Here is a 22732-nt window from a genome sequence, read left to right as displayed (position 1 = left end):
ATCAGAAGTGTGCTAAAAAATTGCCTATTTTAATGGCTACAAGAAAGCTCCGGACCATGCCATGTAGTCGATCGATCCAAGAATTACAATAATCAAGCTATCTTTAGGGTAATTATACAGAACTGGAAATTAATTCTTAACCATAAATCAGTTGTAATGCAGAAAAAACCTGGAGAAATATATATGTTTCAATTCTCCTTTAAAGAAATATAATGAGAAACAAGAGCGAAGTTGAACGTGCATGCCTCAACTTCAATCTTGTTATATATGCACCACCAGCACTAATTAAGCCTACCAAATTAAGCCCGCCAAGGAGTAACAAATCTCCACCATGGCAGCTCCACCATCTCTCAAGCCGGTACAGACTCGGTCCCAGTCACCATCGACCTTTCCATCACCCCCAACCACTCCATCTGGAAAGGTGAACCCAATGTCCCCGGTCCGGCCTACTATCTCCCTCCATCAACCAAATAGCAAGAAAGGTTCATCAAAGCACAATAAGATCTTTCGTCGTGTCCGTGCTGTTTTCCGGTCATTCCCTATCATTGCTCCAGCATGCAAGATTCCTGTCTCACTCCACGGAAACCGCCTCCATGATGGGCACGTTCATGGTGGGACCCGCATGACCGGAACCCTATATGGGCACCGGAAAGCTAGGGTGAACCTTGCCATCCAAGAAAGCCCCGGATCCCTCCCTGTTTTATTGCTTGAACTCACAATCCCCACGGGAAAACTCCTTCAGGATATGGGAGTGGGACTTGTTAGGATTGCCTTGGAATGTGAAAAGAAGCCACATGAAAAGACCAAGATTGAAGATGAACCGATATGGACAATGTTTTGTAATGGCAGAAAGTCAGGTTATGCGGTCAAGAGGGAGCCAACAGACGAGGATTTGAATGTGATGCAAATCTTGCACGTGGTTTCCATGGGGGCTGGTGTAATACCAACAGGAGATGGAGGCGATCAGCCTGCAGATGGAGAATTAACGTACATGCGGGCATTCTTTGAACGTGTGGCGGGGTCTAAAGACTCGGAGACTTATTATATGTTGAATCCTGATGGAAACAATGGACCAGAACTAAGCTTATTCTTTGTCAGGATTTGATAATTAAAAAAGGTGGTGCAATCAATGTTTGTGCAAATTCTAATCATTGAGATCAATACGTTCTCCTGCTGGTGAAGGTTTGGATATAGAAATTGATCTCTTTTCTAGCGTGGGTTCTGGGAGAAGTTAATTTGAAAGCAAGAATCAAGGGCAAAACAAAGTCTCCAGCTACTGGTTTGGAGGGTGAGCTCGTTAATTTCTGCCGGAGAGGAAGGGGGACAATTTGTTTAATTTGGATGATTATTTTTAGGGACATGTTTCCTTTTCTGATTATTACGTTACTTTTAGGGACATTAGGGTGTAGGGAATCCAAGTCCCAGCAGAGATCTCTTGTCTTTCATCAAGGTGTCCTTTGAGAAAGAAAGAAGATGCAGAGACAACCATGTAAAATCTGATTGTAAGACGACATCGTTATGCCATGAGAGTAAATGTAAATTAAGAAGGGGAGATAAGTACAGAGTAGTCCTGTCAACTGAGTGTTAAAATTCCTAGCTTGTTCTTGCTGGAACCATGGGTTGATGGGGGCATGCATGTTTCAAAGTAACTTCGGGTCGATATATATGACCTTAATTTTCTGATTTGGATCAATTTATAAAGAGTTGGAGTTCAATTCTGCGTTTACTTCACGTTGCATGTAAATACTTCGTTTGTAATTGTTAGCATTTGTCAATTTCGGTGCAGGAATCGAGTTCATTTCATGTTGATTATGTGGTAAATAACTATAAATTATACCATCAAATCAAAATTTGCACTCGATCAAATCCAGCACAACAAATTATACTGTTCGAGGAGATTCATAAAACACACATATAACATCTATATCTTTGTTTTTCAACTAAATATATTTTTATTTTATTTTATTTTGAGATACTAATAGATTTTAAAGCCACCTTAAAAAACATTTTCAAGATTTTATTAAGATATGGTTGGCTGGTATTAAAATTTCATAGAGTTATAAATGTTTCTCGATTGCTTTTCATATTCTCTCCTTTTATTTTGGTTTTTGCTTCTTCTTTTTTCCGTTTGATTTTTTAAAAAATTATCAAATTATTTTAAATACACCGAACTTAAAATCATTCATTTTTTTTAACTTCAATTAATATATAAATTAATTCAATAATATTGGTTGTCGTCAAATAAAAAAGTGACCATCTAAAACAATGGCAGTAAAATTAGCTGTCTCGTACCTTTGTGTTACGAGGTCTCGAGTTCTGACTCCTCCAACTGCCGAGCCTAGGCCTACAGGCCCATATCGACCCCTAATAATAATAATAATAAAAAAAAGCTGTTCATTAGCTTGGGCTCTGGCTAGGGCAGGGTGCCTATTTCAATCTAGGCTTTATATGGGCTGAACCGTCGGTGCATATGGGCCCATTTTACTTTACTAACAGAGGAGGGTTTAAGACTCCATAGTCGCTGCTGCTTTCTCGCTGGGGTTTATCATGTGGTCTCTCCGTCGAGCTTCTGCACACTCTCGCAGGTAACTTTCTCACCCTCTACATAGAAAGAGGTAATGGGTTTTTGTTTTCAAAGTGATTATGGTCACCATTTCTTGGTTATAATTATTTTCACATGGAAAGAACGGTTTGCCTGTTTAATTGTGATTCTTAGTGCCCATTTCTTGTTTCTGTATTTATCATCACAAGAATTGTCATTTCAAGTTTTTTATGAAACTAGGAAAGCATGCACTATAGATTTTGATGTGCTGGTTTGCCTTAAAAGTTCGTAAGTAGATTGTTTGTTTGCAAAAGTTATGCCTTTTGTGTAAAATGCTTGTTTTTTTTTTTTATTAAAATTAAGAGAAAAAGTAAGTGTCTTTTGTGTTGTTTATACTTTATGATGCATCTCCAATAAATCTATGTTTTTGTAAGTTATTGATTTATTTCTTGTTTAATGTCAGGATAAATAGGTCTTGGCTTGGGTGTTTTAGAGCAAGGACTGCTAAATTGGACCGAGCATGTCATTTTGCGAGTGATAGAGCTGGTACGTGCACTCTTGAAAATGAGATTTTTGGGAGATATAATTTGTTGAATGAGCTTCACCATAAGCCAGCTATTAGTGAAAAACTATATGTGGGGAGTTGTGGCTACTGTTCTAAGGCTGCTATGGGAAATGACAATGAGAATGATGAAATTGGAGGTGGGTTTTTGGAGTTTGAGACAGGTGGTATGAATGGCATAATTGAAGAGAGCAATGCAGAGGAAGTGGATGGGGAAGTGGAAGTGGAAGTGGATGAGGAGTCTGGTAATAAAAAGGAAGCTTTAGAGTTATTAAATGCAATTACGGAAACTCCAAATATTGTTGATTTTCTTAGTAAGTTTACTGAGGAGGGCAATGAGCTGAGTCGAGGGGAGATTTATTTGATCATGGATCATCTTCGGAAAAAGCAGCTATATTGGAGGGCATTACAGGTACCGTCTTGATCTTTTTCCTCTGTTAAGATTTGCATTTTGTGAGCCTGCACGCATTTAGCTAAATGTTATAATCTTGCTTGCGCTTTATTGGTGGAGATGCTGCCAGTTTAATCACGCTTATAGAATTTACTCTCCCGTCGTTGTGGACTTGATCATTGCATAGAACCCTAGACACATTTCTCTCCCATTCTATGGGTAATTCTCCTCAGATTTCCTGCTTTTTTTGTGTGGATATTAAGGCACTTCTACCTTATCCAAACTAACAAGACTACCTTTGCTATCTTGGTTATAGTCACCAACTTCAGATTATTAAAAGTGTGTTTCAAAACGTTAGACTAAGACCTCATGTTGACAGCCAAAAATGATCGTGAGGACCTCATTTCTGAATCAATTGATTTTTAAAGACTATATTCATTTTTTAATTGGTTAGTACAGCTTGTTTATAAGATTCAATGAAACAAGATGATCTGACAGACAACATAGAAACTAGCTGTAAATTTACGTGAATATTCTGGACAAATCAGGTAGTGATATTTCCTGTTTGTTTGATAATAACTTAGTGAGGACATGTCTTTTTCTCAAGGCATTTCTGTTTTTTATAGCCAGTGTAGAACTCATTTTGCCCATATCTCATTCATTTTGCCAATTGGCATCAGAATGTTTGTCACCTTTTTCAAGACTTTCCAGTTCTTAGTATGTATCCTCTCCTCATTGAATCAAACAATGCTATGTTCTGATTTAACTTCTTCTGTATCGTTGCAGTTTTCTGAGTGGTTGGAAAGAAGTAAGCAAACTGATTTCACTGAAAGGGACTATGCATGTCATCTTGATTGCATTGCGAAAGTACTGGGGCTTTGGAAGGCAGAGAAGTTTATTGAGAAGATCCCTGAGTCCTTCAGAGGTAAATTAGTTTATCAAACCCTCTTGGCGAGCTGCGTCAGTGTTTTGAATATCAAGAAAGCAGAGTCCGTGTTCCGGAAAATGAGGGACTTAGGGTTGCCAATCACTGTCGAAGCATGTGAACAGATGATAATTATCTACAAGAGGCTGGAGAAGAAAAAAATACCCAATATATTGTTGATGATGAAGGACCAAAATATCAAACCTTCTTTCCTTACATACAAGCTTCTTATTGATGCTAAATGTCAGTTTAATGACACAACGGGGATGGAGAAATTAGTTGAGGCTATGAGGAATGAAGGCATGGAACTTGACGTCTTTTCTCTAGCTGTCATAGCAAGGCACTACATAAGTGTGGGATTAAAAGATAAAGCTGACCTCATCTTGAAGGAAATTGAAAAAAGAAAACAGAAGGGTGGAGGTCTTGGAGCTCGTAGATCATTGCTTTCCCTCTATGCTTCTCTTGGAAATGCTGATGAGGTGGGTAGAATTTGGAAGGAATGCAAAGCAGATCCCAAGCAGAGTGAGTGCATAGCTGCCATACAAGCCTGGGGCAGTTTGGGCAAAGTGGAAGAAGCAGAAGCAGTCTCAGAGATGATGCTTCAGACATGGAAGAATCCCACATTTGGATATTACACCTCTCTTCTGAATGCTTACATAGACAACAACTTAACCAGTAAGGGCAAGGATCTGGTGGAACAGATGGGTGATATTGGATCGTGGGCTGGCCCGTTGACCTGGGATGCACTAGTGAGGCTTTATATCAAATCTGGTGATGTTGAGAAAGCGCATTCAATTCTGCTAAAGGTAGCTAGGATGAAGAGGAAGAAGCCTTTGTACACAACATACATCGCTGTCATGGAGCATTATGCAAAACGAGGCGATATACATAATACAGAGAAGTTGTTTCAGAGTATGAGGGAGCTAGGGTATACAGCACGCTTTAAGCCATTCGAGATTCTGGTCGATGCTTACATCAACGCGAAAACTCCAATCTATGGGTTGCGAGCGAGGATGAAGGCAGATAACCTATACCCTAAAAAAGAATTTGCTGGAAAAATGGCATTAGTTGATTGTTTCAGAAAGGCTGAGTTATCAAATCTGCTTGATTAAGAGTTCCATTGTTCCAGATGTAGTTGTATCATTCCCAAGTTAATATGTACACAATTTGTAAGGTAAGGATATGCTGGAATGGTTTAGGATCATGGCATTTTAGTGATCTGTAAATGTAAGAGGATTATTTTAAAACCCCCCCCCCATGTCTCTCTCCAAAGGTCCCAAAAAATCCTCCCATCGTCCCATTGTTGAAGCAACTTGACTAGACTCTTTTTAACTTTCCTTTAACCGCTAAATTTGCACTGTATCAGTTACAAGTATTGTAAATCAGCAAGTAATAAGTTTTCTAATAATATTTAATATGATAATCTTGAAATTGAGAGTGTCATTAAAATAAACCCAGTCAAGCCAAATCCACTAGGTTTTTCTTGCATCTCTCTTTCTAGGTCATGCCTCGTGGAAGAGCTGAGATAATTGGCACGATCACCCGCCTTACCTTTCCTGAGAAAGGAGGTATTTGCATGATTTTGCAAGTAGTTGCCACTCTAGTTGACACCATTAAATCCTTCAAATTACTTAAACTGCATAGCGTTTCTATTTCTTGAATCACACCTTGTGTTTCTCATCTGTTGAAAAAAGGTACCCTATAAAGTCAGCCACCCTCTTCAAGGGCGAGACAGTGTCTTCAAGTTTTCATACATAAAAAATTGACAATCTAGGGATTCTTCAAGCTATCTATTCAAAACCCTAGTACATGCCCCAAAACGACACTGTGGGGGTTGCAGATTATCTTGATAGGTTATCCGGATTTAATCGGGTCAATATCCATTTGATTCGCAAAAAAATCTGCTTGGGTTAGGCATCAGGTAACCAGACCGACCCCACCAGGCCAAGTTTAAAACTATGCCCGCAACCTCTCTCCTGTAGAACGACTCAAAAATACTCCTCATCCAGCTTCTCTGGTTCACCTTCAACATTGGAAAAATGAAACCAGGATGCCACCACGTTAAAAGGGTTGCGATAAATGTAAACTTTACGACAATTAGACTTCTTGATGGATTCGGGCAATCATGAATTGGGATTGTGAGCAGCGAAAAGCCTTGGAGATGTAGACGGAGTAGTGCTAGTACTGATATATAAAGATAAGGGGAAGTTCCTTCTCGGTCGAAGAGATCAAGCTCAATAAAGGGCCCGAGCTGCTCGAAGTAAGTCAAGGTTTATCTGAGGAAGGATAGCGAGAACGATTGACAATGGAAAATATCAAGGTCACTAGCCAAGATCGGAGCCAGATTCCGGGAAGGAGGCAAGTATGAATATCCTAGTCATGAAATTGGAACCTACTAAATTATCTGATTAAGATTAATATAAACCAAAAGCTAACACACTTAAAATAAATAAATTAAAGTTAGTTATTTATAAAATATTTAGGATTATTAACCATGAATAATATTATTTAATTATTATGCTTAAAATAAAAATAATTGAAGTTAATTAATTTTTAAAATATTTAAAATAATTTTTATTTTTGAAATAAAATAAGCAGTCTTTCATGTAAATAAACAAAGCTAATGTACTTTTAACCTACTTTTATAAAAATTATTTTTAATTCTGAAAATTAAAATTAAGTAGTTGATTCTTAAAACCATTATTAAATAACTACTTGATGATTTGCTATAAAATAATGGCGTAAAAACTATAAAAGTAAAGCAATAAGCATGCTATGATTCGTACTACACCCACACACACACGCAGACGTCCCCAAAGCAATTTGAACCAATCAACTTGGCTCATCTTCTTTCTAATAAAGTCCCAGCCACTTTTTGCAGAAGATTGATTATCAGCTGTCAGCTTCCAGGCGAGAAGGATAAACTAAGCCACATTTAGCATACGGAAGTATCACCATGTGAGCACCGAGGTTTCGTGACCTAGTGGTCCTCACAAGGAATTTTCTATCCTATTAAGTTCAAATTTTAATGTGTATACTTGTTATTTTTACGGTACTTTACTTGTCTGTTAGGTTTGTAGAATATTTAATAAATTCAGAAATTAATTATGATATATGTAAACTGATTTGGAATATTTCGAGTTATAAAAATATATGTATGTATGTATGTATGTACGCAGGGGCGGAGCCAGAGGTGGCAAGCAGGGGCTGCAAAACTTTTTAAAGTTTTCTATTATTTAATATTTTTAATTTAAATAAATAAACTTTTTAATAATATATATTATTATATTAATTTTGGCCTTCCCTATAAAATACACATCGCTCTGCCCTTGTATGTACGTATGTATATATGTATGTGTGCGTGTGAGAGAGAGAGAGCAAGGTACGTGAAAGTGAGAAATTCTTAAAAAAAGATGTAAAAAAAATAAATTAATCTTTTATTAATATGTTATTAATCATCTAATGAAACGCCCAAATCATTTTTGAACTAAACATTTGGGTCAGTTTTTCCATATAAATTATTGATTGATGCTAGGTATATTAAATATTTTTTCGTTAAATTCTTTTACCAAGTAACGCGGAATGTTCATCAGGAAAAATGTTTTAAAACTATAGTATAATAGTTTTTTTTTTTTTTTTTTTTTTTTTATAAACCACCCACTATAGCCAAAGTAGGTAAGGAGACAACAAAAGTAAAAAAGACAGCTATAATGACATCAAGCAGCTCTAATCTAAGCTAACCAGACTACCAAGAAAAAAAAAAATTAATAAAGGTTGAAACTGGATAAAAATGAAGGTCTGGATCCATGTCAGGAAAACAGGAAAACTCAGGAACTCCCATAGCTGTAAAAATCAATGAAACTACTAGAAATTAAAAACTCAGGAACAACATCCCTTTTGTAGATGAAGCCAGCAAGTCAAACTGGAATCCCATGTAAACCAAGTATGCATTAACTTCAAATCGATCCATGCCATAAAGTCAGCCATGAAATTAGCTTCCTTAAGATTGTGACTAAAAGAGATGTTGCCTAGCATAGAAGAAAACTTGGAAACCTTAAAAAAATAATCCTGAAACTCCCAAGGTCTGGAATTAATGGGATTGTTCAACCCGCGCGCTCACCATAGAAGAAGAGTCGTACTCAATTAAAAAGTTAATCCCAATAATATCAGCTTTATTTATTGCAATCACACTTAGATTAATAACATGAACATCTCTAGTAAATAAATTATAGTTCAATTGACATTTTGTATTCTTGTTCTCTCAATATCTCTGTAGCTCGAATTTCTTCTTTATAACAAAAGAAGAAGCAGCAGCAGCAGCTTGGACACCTCCTTTTCATTATAAACACCTTCTTCACCTTCATCATATTTTTTTTTATCGCATGCATTTTATTTTATTTTTTGATAAAATTAAAAAGTAAGAGCAGATATGCCAATTTTGAAGTAACATAACTTGCCCCTAGCTACGGAAACACTTTGAATTCAATACCAGATCCACCCAACTTTTCCTCTGTTAATTGAGATAGTTGCATCACCATTGAAGGAGACAGATAATTCACCCAATCTCCGACTTCTGCTTTCCTAAACAAGTGCTTATTTTCGAAGTTCGTAATAGACCTTCCAGATTTGTTAACTTCTAAATTCTTCATCTTCTCAAAGCTACAAAGGCTGGCTATCTTTTCCACCACACCTTCCTTTTCTTCTTCCATTGAAAAAGGGCAGCCAAGAAATTTGGCAATCTTCTTCAAGTAAAACGTAACATCTGCTTTCATGTCTTCATACTTCAAGAACAACACCTTGTCTTGTCTCTCCAAGCTCTCCTTCCAGTATCCCAGCATATGATCCCAGAAGGGACCGAACCCTACAACCCCTTCGCAAAACAATTTGAAGGTTTCCTCCAGTAACAGTGGAGGAGCAGTCTCTGATCTCAGCTTGTTGCTGAAAGTCCATGAGGAAATAAAAGTGTCAAAAGGGTTTCTACAGATATAAATAATCCGGCAACTAGACTTCTTGATGGAGTCTGGAAGAGAAGCAAATGGAATGTGGGTGGCAAAAAGTCTAGGATCAGGGAGTTCCGAGAGGTCAGGAACTTGCTTGTCTGCATAAAGCTTGTACTCAAAGAAAGGTGCAAGATCGTGAGGATTAGAGACGAGCAAAGGATGGTCATTGCTAGAGATTGCAAATTTCTTGCGATTCATGATGGCAAAAGATAGGGCTTTGAGCCAGGTAGTTCCTGATTTAGGTATTGATGTTAGGATAACATCAGTGTCTCTTGGTTGAAAGTGTTTTTGAAAAGAGATTATCGCTTGGATTTCTTTTGGTTGGCACCAGAACCCTTTGTATTTATAGAGGCATGCAGTCCTCCAACCTTTCTCTCTTGGGAGTGAAAGCAGCAATTCCTTGCACTCATCGGTTAATCTCTCTAAATCGTCTCCATTGTCATTTGCTTGATTCTTTGAGAAATGGTTGAGAACCATGGAAGTTGTAGTAGAGGCAGGCATGGTGCTTGATTTCAGATACTAAGGGGTGGCATGAAACACCAGCTTCCATACACCAACTTATATAATTCTTTCATATCGTATAGCATTTATGATTTTGGGTCGAGAAAATGAAACATGTTAAGAATGTGGCCACCTTTCAGCACTGTGTTGTTGGCTACCTTCACGTTCCAAAGTAATGTTTTTTTATATAAAAAAAAAAAAAATACTTAAAAGGGTGGAAAAGGTGGTTATAGTTGAAAATTATTTTTCACTCAAAAATATATTAAAATAATTTTTTTTTTAATTTTTAAAAATTATTTTTGATATTAGTATATCAAAATGATCTAAAAACATAAAAAATATTAATTTAAAATAAAAAATAAAAAAATTTAAATATTTTTAAAATACAAAAATTAACCGGATAAATACTTTACATTTAGTAAGGTTCAAACGCAAGCATCCTTTGTTCTTTTATGCAATGATTGCAAATTATGGCCACGTGTTGAAATTTTATGAATTAAATGGAAAGATTTTAATGAATATTTAAAATTATTTTGAGTATTAATAATTAAATTTTAAATAGAATTTAATATTGAAAAATAGTATAAAATTAATTCAGAGGTAAACCTATTTAATTTACTACACTAATTAAAAAGGAGAAATTAAAATTATTTTTTCAAAAATACTCATTTTTTTTTTATAGATATCTTTGATAGAATAAGATGAAGATGCTCTTTTTTCTGTAATAGTTCATATAATTTATCCTTTGTATGCTCTGCATTTATTTGCCATTCCTAACAAGACAAAAAATGGAATTTAAGTCATTAAGGTGTTTGGGAGTGTGGTAGCGGTTACTTTTCAAATAGCTTTTCGTGTCGAAAAGCATGCCAATAATTTTTTTTTATTTTTTAAAAAATTATTTTAATATCAGCACATCAAAACGATCTAAAAAGTACAAACCGCACTCAATTTTAACAAAAAAAAAATAAAAATTTTTAAAAAACAGGTTGAAATTCAATGCCAAACAGGCAACCTATGTTTGGTATGCGAGGAAGGAGGGTGAAATCTTGACCTTATAATTTTTCACCTTTCCTCTCCTTATTTGTTACCTAAAAAATTGAAGGGAGAAAAATAATGAAGGGTTATGCTAATACTAAACCCCAAAAGCGAGGGTAAGTTTTACCCTTCAAGCATGAGGAGTAAGAATTTATTGAAGGGGGGAATTTTGATTTTTATGCATTTTTCTACTCTTTTTTTTTTTTTAACTTATTTATAATTTTGCTTACCTCTTATAATTTATTCTATTTACATTCGAATTAATTTACTCCTACTCATAATTTTCCAACTTTCACCAAACATTTTTAAAACTTCACCGTTTTAATATTCTTACAACCTTAGCACTCCATCCTTACATCTTACCTCTTTAACATCTTTAAAATGAACTGAAAAGAATGCTCTTCACTGAAACAGAGAAGGTATGAACTGAAAAGAATATTTAGGTTGGTCGACATGCCGTCAAAGAGAGCATGCTCTTCACTGTCCCCTTCGCCGACAGTTAGAAATGGCAATCAAGGTAATTATCATGTCTCTGCTTTCTGTCGAGCTTGGATCATTTCTCAAAGTGAAGATCAGTTCATTAATTTCCTGTCTGTTAAGATGATAGATTTGACATGTTTGTTCAATGAATCTATTTCGAGAAATAATTTAAAGCTGGAAGAAAAAAACATAATTAATGGTTTACAGCTCATAATGTTCTGGATACGTAGGAGTATTAAATGGTTTACAACTCCATTTTTTTTTTACCACTCTTAAGTTGAATTAAGCTCTGTAGTATCAAAACTAGCTATCTATTTCACTTTTATATATCTTTTTTAGTCTAAAAAAAAGATAATAAATTAAAAAAGAACATGGAATATTGAAAAAAAAAAAGAATTATAAACATCACGTTGTTGGAAAAGTACATACTCCATGACACTTGTTATGCTAATAAACCCGGTTTAGTTAAAGATTAAATTGACTAGAGACTTGAGTTAATTATATAAAAAAAAAATTGATCTAATTAAATTCACATAACTTGTTAAAATTTAATTTAATTTTTTAAAAAATTATTAAAATAATATTATTTTAAGCTTTTATTTCCTAAACAAAACAACATTAACTTTAAGCTTAGCATGCCAAACCAATAACTTGATTATGAAATAGAGGCATGGTTATGCCCAAACTGATTTTAATAACTTTACTCAAATAATATAATAAAAAAAAAAGTGTTTGGTTGGGCATTGTTGTTCAGTTGGAACACAATTTTAGACATGCAATGTTATGATAACAATGATGATTTTAATTTATTTTTTTTGTTATTATAATTATAATAATGATGTTAGTTATAATAATAATAATAATAATAAAATCAATAATGATAAAGATATTGTTAATGATGGTGATGGTTATAATAATAATAATGGTGATGGTGGTGGTGGTGGTAGTAATAATAATAATAATAATATATTAATAATAATAATTGTGAAAGCAACAACAATAATGATAAAAACATACACAGAAAAGATAGAAAAAAGTGTTTGGTTGTACATTGTTGTTCAGTCGGAACACAATTTTAGACACGCAATGTTATAGAAGAACATGGCGGTCCCAAAACACGGAAAGCTAACAAGTCTCGTGTAAACTGTTCAGAAATCAATGCCGTCTATTGCATGCTCCAAGAAGTGGGTGCAGATTGTCATGGCTTTGACACACGAAATTAAGAATGTTACCCACAGGGTATATGGTCCCCTGTTGCCATGTCCATCGGAGGTTCAAATCAATCAAATAAAACGTGTGAAATGTGTTCAAATCCCTTCATTGAATCGGACCGCCAGCTACCAATCGGTCCACGTACGGAAGTGAGTTTCACATGAATCACGACTTCTTCCACGTTTTTACCACCGTTTTGTAAAATGCATGAAGCTAAATTGAGACCAAGGGCTCTGAAAGAGTTGAGGTGTAGTAATTAGGAGGATGTGGCGAGAAAAAAGGTTGAATTTATGTTAGATTTGTCAATGTCTCATTTCTACAATTATATATAAATAAAACTCGAATATATTAATCTCAGCTGCATTTGTTGTGATTATTGTAGCATCAAGCTAGCTGTTTGATAGTAAATTCGTTGAGATAATATATAAAAACATACAAAGTATTTGAGTTTCTCTTTTCTTATTTATTAATGTTTAATATTCTAAATACATGAAGCTTATATTAATCCCATTTTACTTAATAATTCTATCTATTTTAATCATTTTTAAGTTCTTCAACTATGTGAATATGAGCCTGCCTCATTCGGTATTAGTCAGTCTCCTCGACCAACCTATCTATTAATTAACGCATTCAATCACTACCAGAAAATCAATAAATACAAACGGAAATACCGAGGAAATATTTCCGTCGGTAAATTTCCGAGGGATTTTACCGACGAAAATATTTTCGAGGGATTTTACCGACGGAAAGATTCCCTCGGTATATACCGAGGGAATTACCGTGGGAAAAAAAAATAGAGCAAAGCAAAAAAAAAAAAAAAGATGACGTGTCATTTTTTACTGACGGAATTACCGACTCATTTCAATTACAAAGGGAATTACCGACGGAATAATTCCGTCGGTATTTTATAGAGAGCTCTAGAACTGTTTATCTTCCAATTGCATTGTTAATTGTTTTACTTTACGGACAAAATCACCGACGGATTGAAAATTCGTCGGCGTGTTTTGGCGGTTTTCTGAAAAAATTCAATTGATTTAAAATTTTCATTTAAATATTACAGACGGAATCACCGACGGATTGAAAAATCATCGGTAATTTTTGGCGGTTTCTGAAAATTTTTTACGAAATTGAAAATTTAAATTAAATATTACCGACGGAATAATTAAAAAATATTACTATTCAATTATCCGTCAGTAAATCCGTCGGTAACGCGCCCCAATAAAAAACCTGAATCCGCTTATTTCACAAGAGACAGACTCATTTCTTCTTCTTCTTCTTCTTCTTCTTCTACTACTACTTCTACTTCTTCTTCTTCTTCTTCTTCTTCTTCTTCTTCACTATATGTAAAAACATCAATATCTATTTCTTTCTCTTTTTTTCTCTCCTCATCTCCTTCTCTTTTCCTCCATGCTCGGGTATGTCTTCTTCTTCCTTCTTCTTCTTTCTTCTTTTATCCTCTTAGTTTTCTTTAATTAATATGCTTCATGAATTTTTTTTTCCTTAGCTTCACTTGCAAGTATATTAAGGTAAGATCTTTCTTTTTTCTTATTTTTTTCATGATTTTTCACTATATTTGTTTTTTATTTAATTTTAATTGATTTTGTTCTTAATAATTGTATAAATGTTGTTGTGAGTTTTTTTTTTTTCATATGAGATCAATTTTTAGTTGATTTATTTATAGGATTTTTAAATTTTTAGCAATTGCAACTTCATTTTTTTCATATGAATTTTTTAGTTGAATTAATTTTTTTGTTTTATTTATTTGTTACAAATTTGTTTGAGTTGATTTTCTTATTCTTTTTTCCAAGCATTTTGAGTATATATTATACAATGTTGATTTATGTTAATTTAATTATTTTATAATTTTATAAAATGTATTTTTTTTTTAAATGTTTTTAAATAATTACCGACGGATTTACCGACGGAAATTTCCGTCGGTAAATCCGTTGGTAAATCCATCGGTAATAAAAAAAAATTTACCGACGCGTCTGTTCCGCCAGTAATCCGTCGGTAATATTATTACCGATGGAATTACCGACGGACAAAAAATTACCGACGAGAGATTCACCGATGAAAATTATCCGTCGGTGATTTAGTCGGTAAATTAATTACCGATGGAATATGTGTCTTACGCCGACGGAAAAATTCCGTCGGTAAAACTGTTAAATCTTGTAATGAATTGATGGGAAAGGGAAATACACTATTATAATTTGTTTCGAATTATTTCTCCAATCAATAATAATTGATTGATGGTTGGAAAGAAAGTATGCAAGAAAGGGCGTGATAATTGAACTACAGCTACAACTTTTTAAATAATCATCTAAATTTAAAATTTTAATCATTTAGATAGTTTTTAATATATAATTTATATTATTTTTTAATATATCCTGTTAATTAAAATAATTTTAAAATTAAAAATTATACAAATTTATACTATCTTTAATATTGCTTCTCCAAAAGTTATATGATATAACATGTTCGTACGTATTATATATCTTAATGCTAGGATAATTTCTCATCAGTAGAGCTAGACCTTGCTGGAAGAAAGGGCATGATAATTGAACTAAGGTACAACTTTTTCAAATAATTATTTCAAATTAAAAGTTTAAATTTTTAGATAATATTTTAATCTATAATTTATATTATTTTTTTAATATATCCTATTAAATAAAATTTATTTAAATATAAAATTTGTATAAATTTACGCTAAAGTTTAATTAATGGTATAACATGCTTGGGATAATTTCTCATCAATAGAACTAGACCCCGCTAGAAGTTTTTTAAGTAGAAATTAATAATACTCATCTCCAAATGATTAATATATAAGTGCGTGACGATGGATGTACATAAGACAAAACATGCAACGTTTTAAAAAATGTTTTGCCAGATTTTTTACAAGATCCGATTTGGACTAGAAGAGAGAGAGGCTATATTTTAGCGAGATATCAATATGATCACCGCTAGTGATGGATAGTGTTTCAATCGTGATATAAATTGTGTTTTTAAAAATTTTAAATATTATTTTTATTTTAAATAATATTTTTATTTTATTTTAATGTGTTGATATTAGAAATGATTTTTTAAAACATATTTTTTTTATTTTAATATATTTTTAAATGAAAAGCACTTTAAACCACTACCATTATTATAATATCAAAGAGGTCAATAATCTACTTAATTAGTTATTTATTGGCCGAAAAGGATTTGAGGTACGGTTTTGTTTATTTATGCGTTTCAAAAACGCTTTTAAAAAATTTAAATTTTTTAATTTTTTTATTAAATTTAAATTAATATGTTTTTAGTGTTTTCAAATCATTTTGATATGCTGATGTCAAAAATAATTTTTTTAAAAATAAAAAAATATTATTGATATGTATTTTAACACGAAAAGTTATTTAAAAAGCAATTATAATCATATTATCAAACAAGCTATGTTCATTTCATAATTAGGGTAACTTCAAATTAGTATGTTTTTAGTGTTTTCAAAACATTTTGATTTATTGATGTCAAAAATAATTTTTTAAAAATAAAAAAATATTATTAATATACATTTTAACTCAAAAAATTATTTTAAAAAAAATTATAATTATATTATCAAACAGTTCATTTCATAATTAGGGTAATGTCGAAGCTATGTTCAGTTTTTGTAATGAGCATAAGGCTTGATGATCAAACTCCTTTTGCGAAATTAGGCTTCTCTTTTAAGTTTGGCATGTTCAAATTGATTAGGGAGCTTAGCTTAAATTTTCATTTATCTACTCTATTAAGGATAGAATAATCATAGAAAGTTAGTGCATAATAATAAAATTAAAGACAAATTTTAAAATGCTATTAACATAAAATTAGCTTATTTTTTTCAAATTTATACAAGCTTTTTTTTTTTCTTCAAAATACTATATATTTTAAGATGAATTGTTTTAAAGTTAGCTAATGAATTTAATCTGGATGATATGAGACAAAGCTTATTTTAGCTTAAGACTTAAGTAGTTGAATATATATGAAAGTATAGTTGTGGTTGTTTTTTAAAGTATATTTTTACTAGGAAATGTATCAAAATAATAATTTTTTATTATTTTAAAATTAATATATCAAAATAATTTAAAAAAACTAAAAAAATATTAATTTAAAATAAATAAATAAAATTTAAATTTGAGCTTAAAGAACGAAACATGAGCTTTTTATTTTTAGGTAGTTGAGCTTATATATATAAATATAATGTGAATCTGCTTGTTCCATGATTATGCATAATTAATCATTGTTGTTATTGTGGATGTCCAGATTATCACCTTGTAAAACTATAACTCTGACATAAATATGCTTTAACAATATTTTGTGTCCTATGCGATGATGAATCATGTGCTCCTAAATATATAAGAAAGAGATGGGCCATCCAGGCATAACCCGAGCCCATGCAATGGGAATGGTAGGCTCAGGCAAACCCTAACTGAACACGTCAAGGTGTAGGAGTGGGCTTGCTTTTTAGCCCACTCACCTCATGTTGGAGCCCATCACCATCTATTTGCCTTTGATTTTGAAGAAATTAGGAGATAGGAGAGATGGCTTTGTGTTTAGGATTCTTTTTTACCATACTTTGAGGAGCGCATCCAAGGATGGGGATCCCTGAATCCTACCCTTTAACCCAATGCTTAGAATTGGTTCTGCCGCATGACCAAGCGATTTACATCCTAATGCAAGACTCATTTAAATAATAAAAGTATAAATTATTATACTTATTATCATTATTATTATTAATAAATTTAAAATAAAATATTATTACAACTAAAGAAAAACCATATAGATGATTTGAAAGATAAAATTACAAATTAAAATTTATTATTATTATTATTATTGAAGGTACTAATATTAAAAATAGTATTATTTGTGTTATAAATATTAATATTTCTATTATAGTTTAAAGTATTAATATTTTTATTATAATTTAAAGTATTAATATTAAAAATAGTATTATTTGCAGTACAAATATTATTATTTTTATTATAATTCAAAGTATTAATATCAAAAAAAAGTATTATTTGTGCTATAAATATTATTATTTTTATTATAATTCAAAGTATTAATATACAAAATATAATTATTTGGGGTATAAATATTTTATTTTTATGGTAATTGAATTAATAATATATAGAGCATAGATTATAATATGTTTGTTATTAATACTTTCAACTATAATAAAAATAATTATATTACTAGACCGACAACTTATTATATAAAAGATGGGGATCCCTGAATCCTACCCTTGACCCCATGCTAATTAGATTTGGAGACTTGTGAAATTGCCGAGGGCTATTTTTACTAGACCGACAACTTATTATATAAAAGCAATAGCTTAATTAATTTAAGGCTGTAATTGTTGTGTCACTCTTAAAATAATTATTTCGAACCGAGTTTGTTTGCAAGCGGAGCCTAAAATGATTTAAATTTGATCGGACTGCTATTGCAATTTGACAGATAAGATGTTGATAAATTTTGTTCGTGTCATTGCTTTTATTTTTCTTCTAGCATACCAAAAAAAATAAAAATTGATCGGCCTGCTTGTTATTTGTCTCTTGCGTACATAAAATCACTGGCTCTAGCAGCAAGAGGTGGGCGTCAGATATTGTTTTTGGGATTTGAACAGTGTGTATTTTAATCAGGAACGCCTTTAAAGGTAGCTAAAATCTGAACTCGAGGTAGAAAAGAACAACTTCCATGGAAGACATTCAAATTACTCAAAGAAACTGTACTGTTTCAGAAACCGGAGAGAGTGATCAATGCTGTGATATACTATCATCCCTTCCCAAAGAGAAGAGAATTGGTATCTGGTTATATGCATCTTTACCAAGGCTTTTGGTGCCCTCCGAAGGAGATTCGTGCTGTCGTTTCATTTCAAAATAACTTTCAAGCATGCAACACTGACACTATACTTGTCTCCATGCCTAAATCAGGGACGACATGGTTGAAAGCCTTGGTCTTTTCCATCATGAACCGTGAAAAATATCAAACCCTCATGATCTTGTTCCTTTCTTTGAGTATAGGCTTTATGCAAACAACCAGGTTCCTGACCTGTCTGCATTTCCATCGCCTTGGACATGTTCAACCCATGTGCCATATCCATCGCTTTATGCAAAACCCATAAGTTGGAGAGATGGCAGACTCGATTTTTTTAGGCTCAGACCAAGTATTTGTGAATCTTAAAAAATTGTTAAATTTAATTTTTTTATTTTGTTTGATTGCGCACCAGGTCCAAGTGCTTCCAGGTCTGAAAATATACTAGGCTTAAAACTTCTTAGGCCTATGAATTTTCTGAATCCAAGTACCCAATATAAAAATCTACTATCATCTTTTTATACCATAGCTAAGCAAACAAATCTCTAAGAATCGTTCATATATTAATTAATATTAATATTGATCCCATCAACAATAGATATTACAAGAGAGAATTAGCTCTTGGAGCAGAATCTATGAGAATTGAATCCTTACGCAGAAATCATAGTCTTGAGTCAGGCAAGGATTCAAGACTCAAGAGATTTGAGCCTACGTTTCTGCTATACCTAAGCAACTTAGGTGAGGCGCCCTTTCCAACCCCAAGTTTCTTGGGTTTGGTAGGGGATCCCTGACTCAGGTTAATAATGATAATATAGTAATTGATTTTTTCCATCAAATCAATTCTATATTTTTTTTGAATAATAATAATATTTATTTCACATTTAATAATATTAATGAATATAATAATATTTATAATAATATTAAACTCATCTGACCTAAGTTCTTATAACTTTTAATCCATTCAAATTAAATTTATGATTTTTTTCGATAGCAATAATATTTTTTTTCAAATTTATTAATGACGACGACGACAACAACAACAATTTTTTATTTTACCCTTCAACTAAAGTCTATTTATGTTTTTTTAATATTAATAATATTTTTTTCAAATTTAATAAATATTATAATAATGATTTTAACTAAAATAAAAATAATAATATTTATTATACAAATAATAATATTTTTAATATTAATAATATTAATTATAACTAAAATAATAATATTTATAAGACAAATAATAATATTTTTAATATCAACACTTTTAATTTTAATAAAAATAATTATATTTGCAATGCAAATAATTATATTTTGAAACCCAAGACTCAAGAACCTTGGGTCTTGACACCAAACCCAAGATAATTAAGTTTTGACACAGGACTCAACGCGCAGTTCTGCAAACCCTAGACGCTCGGGTCTGCACACTCTAGATAGAGAGTCTTCGAACTTGCTTGCCTGGGTCTGCAGCTAAGTATATAGGTCTAGCCCTAACACCCAAGGCTTGGCAGCCCAATGCCAAATGTTTGCAGCATGGGGCCTGTAGCCTCACCTAAACCCGAACTTATCATTTTTTCCCTAACCAAAAAACAACCCCACCCTCATAATCTTTGCAACTCTTTGTGGCTAGGGCAACTCTATCATTACCCCACTTCAATTCACGGTACTTTTAGCACAGAGTAAATTTAAAGGATTGATAGAAAAGTTGTGTTTGTATATGGATTTTTTCACTGCTTACTGTATAAAAACTATTTTTAACATGGTTACCATCGTCTTAATAATAATGCTGTTTTATTTATAAAATTTTGATTATTAAGAAATAAAATAAAAACTAACGAATCTGATTTGGTTGCCATGCTTTGGAATTGGCTGCTCAAAGTCAAAGGTGATTTCCTTCCTAAAAAAGGAAATTGGATTAACTTTTGTTCCTATAAAATATGTTTTATTCACTTTCAAGTGACTTGGGACGAGAGAGGAGATTTCTTTAAATTACGAAAGGATTGATAGAAAAGTTGTTTTCCTGTTTAAGGGCCCAACATAAATGGGGTCAACTTGAAGATGGCAAACAACAAAGTATTCTGCATGCACTCATGACCTTATCACCTGTTAGATGATGGGAACTTGGACGAGGCATTACTCTATCATATCATTGTTGTTAAAATAAAGATTTAACTAGTAAAATTATATAATTTTACGAGTTAATATGTACATAATATAATGTGTATAAACAAGTTAAAAACTAGTAAAATCAGTTAAAATTAAACAAAATCCATCAAAATCATGGATATTACAGAATTTGAAATTTTTTTAAAAAAATTACCAATTCCCTGTGCCTAAGGCCACAAAAATTTTGCCTTTTGTTTTTGCTAATTGTCTCCACTCTCCATTCCACTTTTGTTTGCCTCTGATCTGATTTTCTCTACTCTTCACTCTCTCCGCTGGTTTTACTTAAAACTATATGATCTACACTTGGCATTTCTCTTTTGACACATGTTCTAACTCATCTAGTTGGTTGTCTTCTTCAACATTGAATATAATTAAGATTATATTTTTTTTAACACGACACAAAATATATAATATAAAATTAGATTATAAAATTGTAAAATCACAAATAAAATATTTTCATTAATTATATATTAATAATTCTAATCAAGAAGTAAATAATAATACAATACTATTAAAATAAAAGTAAAAAAAAAAAACAATACAAATATCCAAATACCTTAAAAATACATAATTCAAATAAAAAATTATACATGGTTTAAATAACTTAAAAGTATCATATAATACAATTATGTCTATATTTATCGAGTAACCATGTAATAAACTATTTTTCCCTTCATGCCCCTCTCTACACCATAAAAATCCCTCATGAACTCTATCCATGTAGCAACCACAAGATGGACCCAAAACAAGGGAAAAACATGGAGAGAATACGATGCTATCTTGCACAGGAATAAACTGACATGCTAACAATAAGAGTGTTCCATTCACATAGATATTTAGAATGCTTAACAGCATTACCTGTCCCTAATTACGTGAATGAGACAATATTATATAGTTTTAATCTCTGCATGACTGTATTCAATCTTTCCATCCCATGCTCAATCAACAAGGTTTTTTTTTTTGAATGATTCTTAATATTTTTTATATTTTTTTTTATTATAAGATTCACTTTAAATAGAATTATTAAAATGACATTTAAATATTTATTAGATTACTAAGTTTTCAAATAATAGTATAGCTTTTCATGGTAGTATTAAAAATTACTTCTTTTAATAATTATATATAAACCTATTAAGCTCTATTGTTTTTAAAATATTTTCTCATTAACATTCAATGTGAATAAACATTTATTTTTTATTTTCAATTCTTGATATGATTTTTCTTGAATTTACTATTCTTGTATTATTTTTATACATTCTCGTCTAAGTAATTTTAAGATTGTGATGAATTTTATTTTAAAAATTAATATTTATAATAAAAAAAAGATATGCATTGGAAAAAAAAACAGGAAAAAGAAAATAAAGTTTTGATTAAAGATATACATTTTTTTCCTTCCTATTTCAAATCAATAGAGTTTTATTTCAATTAACTTATTTTCTTACTCAATAAACCACACTTCTAATAATAAAAATATATTTAAAAAACATACATGAATAAGAAAAGAAAAGATATGTTTTGAAAAAAATACAGGAAAAGGAAAATTTTTGATTAAAAAAAATGTATTTTCTTAAAGAAACAACACTGATGATGAATGATCTATTGACAGTTGACACAAAATTCAGTGATTAGAGTGAGCCACTGAAAAGTTGTGTTATGGCTATTTTATGCCAAAAAAATTAAAATTCAGCAAATTTTTTATTCAAAATACTTAAAAAAAAATACCTTATAGATCTTAATAAACTCATTCATAACCTCAAATAATTCAAAAACTAGTCAAAAAATCAAAATCTACACAAATTGAAAATCTTTCCCAGCACAAGATATTATCCTGGATAAGGGAAAGGACAAAAAAAAAAATCTAAGTAAGACTTTCATAATGAAATAAAACCTATTGATATAAAGATTGATATTTTTATGATCAAAATTAATATTAACTTTCGCTTTTTTTAAAATCAAATTCCAATAATTATTTCTCTCTTCTTTTAAATAAGAACGTACCAAAAAATAAAAATAAAATAAAGTTTTGAAAGAAAATTAAATTTTCAAAACTAAGAACACTGGAAATTTGGAAATTAAAAAATAAAAAGACCAACCTAAG

The 22732-nt window shown here is 31.6% G+C and overlaps 3 protein-coding genes across 3 annotated transcripts; 2 read left to right on the top strand and 1 right to left on the bottom strand.

Annotated features, from left to right (window-relative positions):
- Window positions 1-331: 331 nt before the first annotated feature.
- LOC118054593 (protein MIZU-KUSSEI 1) lies at window positions 332-1105 on the top strand. The gene has a single exon (XM_035066228.1). It carries the CDS (start codon window positions 332-334, stop codon window positions 1103-1105), a length of 774 nt encoding a protein of 257 aa, XP_034922119.1.
- A 1369-nt stretch (window positions 1106-2474) lies between these two features.
- Window positions 2475-5667, top strand: LOC118054613 (pentatricopeptide repeat-containing protein At1g80270, mitochondrial). The gene is made up of 3 exons (XM_035066246.2): window positions 2475-2585; window positions 3006-3516; window positions 4282-5667. Exons 1-3 carry the CDS (start codon window positions 2548-2550, stop codon window positions 5530-5532), a joined length of 1800 nt encoding a protein of 599 aa, XP_034922137.1. The 5' UTR covers window positions 2475-2547; the 3' UTR covers window positions 5533-5667.
- A 2904-nt stretch (window positions 5668-8571) lies between these two features.
- Window positions 8572-9971, bottom strand: LOC118054621 (cytosolic sulfotransferase 15). The gene has a single exon (XM_035066258.2). It carries the CDS (start codon window positions 9919-9921, stop codon window positions 8884-8886), a length of 1038 nt encoding a protein of 345 aa, XP_034922149.1. The 5' UTR covers window positions 9922-9971; the 3' UTR covers window positions 8572-8883.
- Between the last annotated feature and the right edge of the window lie 12761 nt (window positions 9972-22732).

Source organism: Populus alba, chromosome 3 (assembly GCF_005239225.2).
Source record: "Populus alba chromosome 3, ASM523922v2, whole genome shotgun sequence".
NCBI classification, from domain to species: domain Eukaryota; kingdom Viridiplantae; phylum Streptophyta; class Magnoliopsida; order Malpighiales; family Salicaceae; genus Populus; species Populus alba.
The sequence above is the reverse complement of the archived record's forward strand: the minus strand, read 5'-3'. Positions and strand labels throughout refer to the sequence as shown.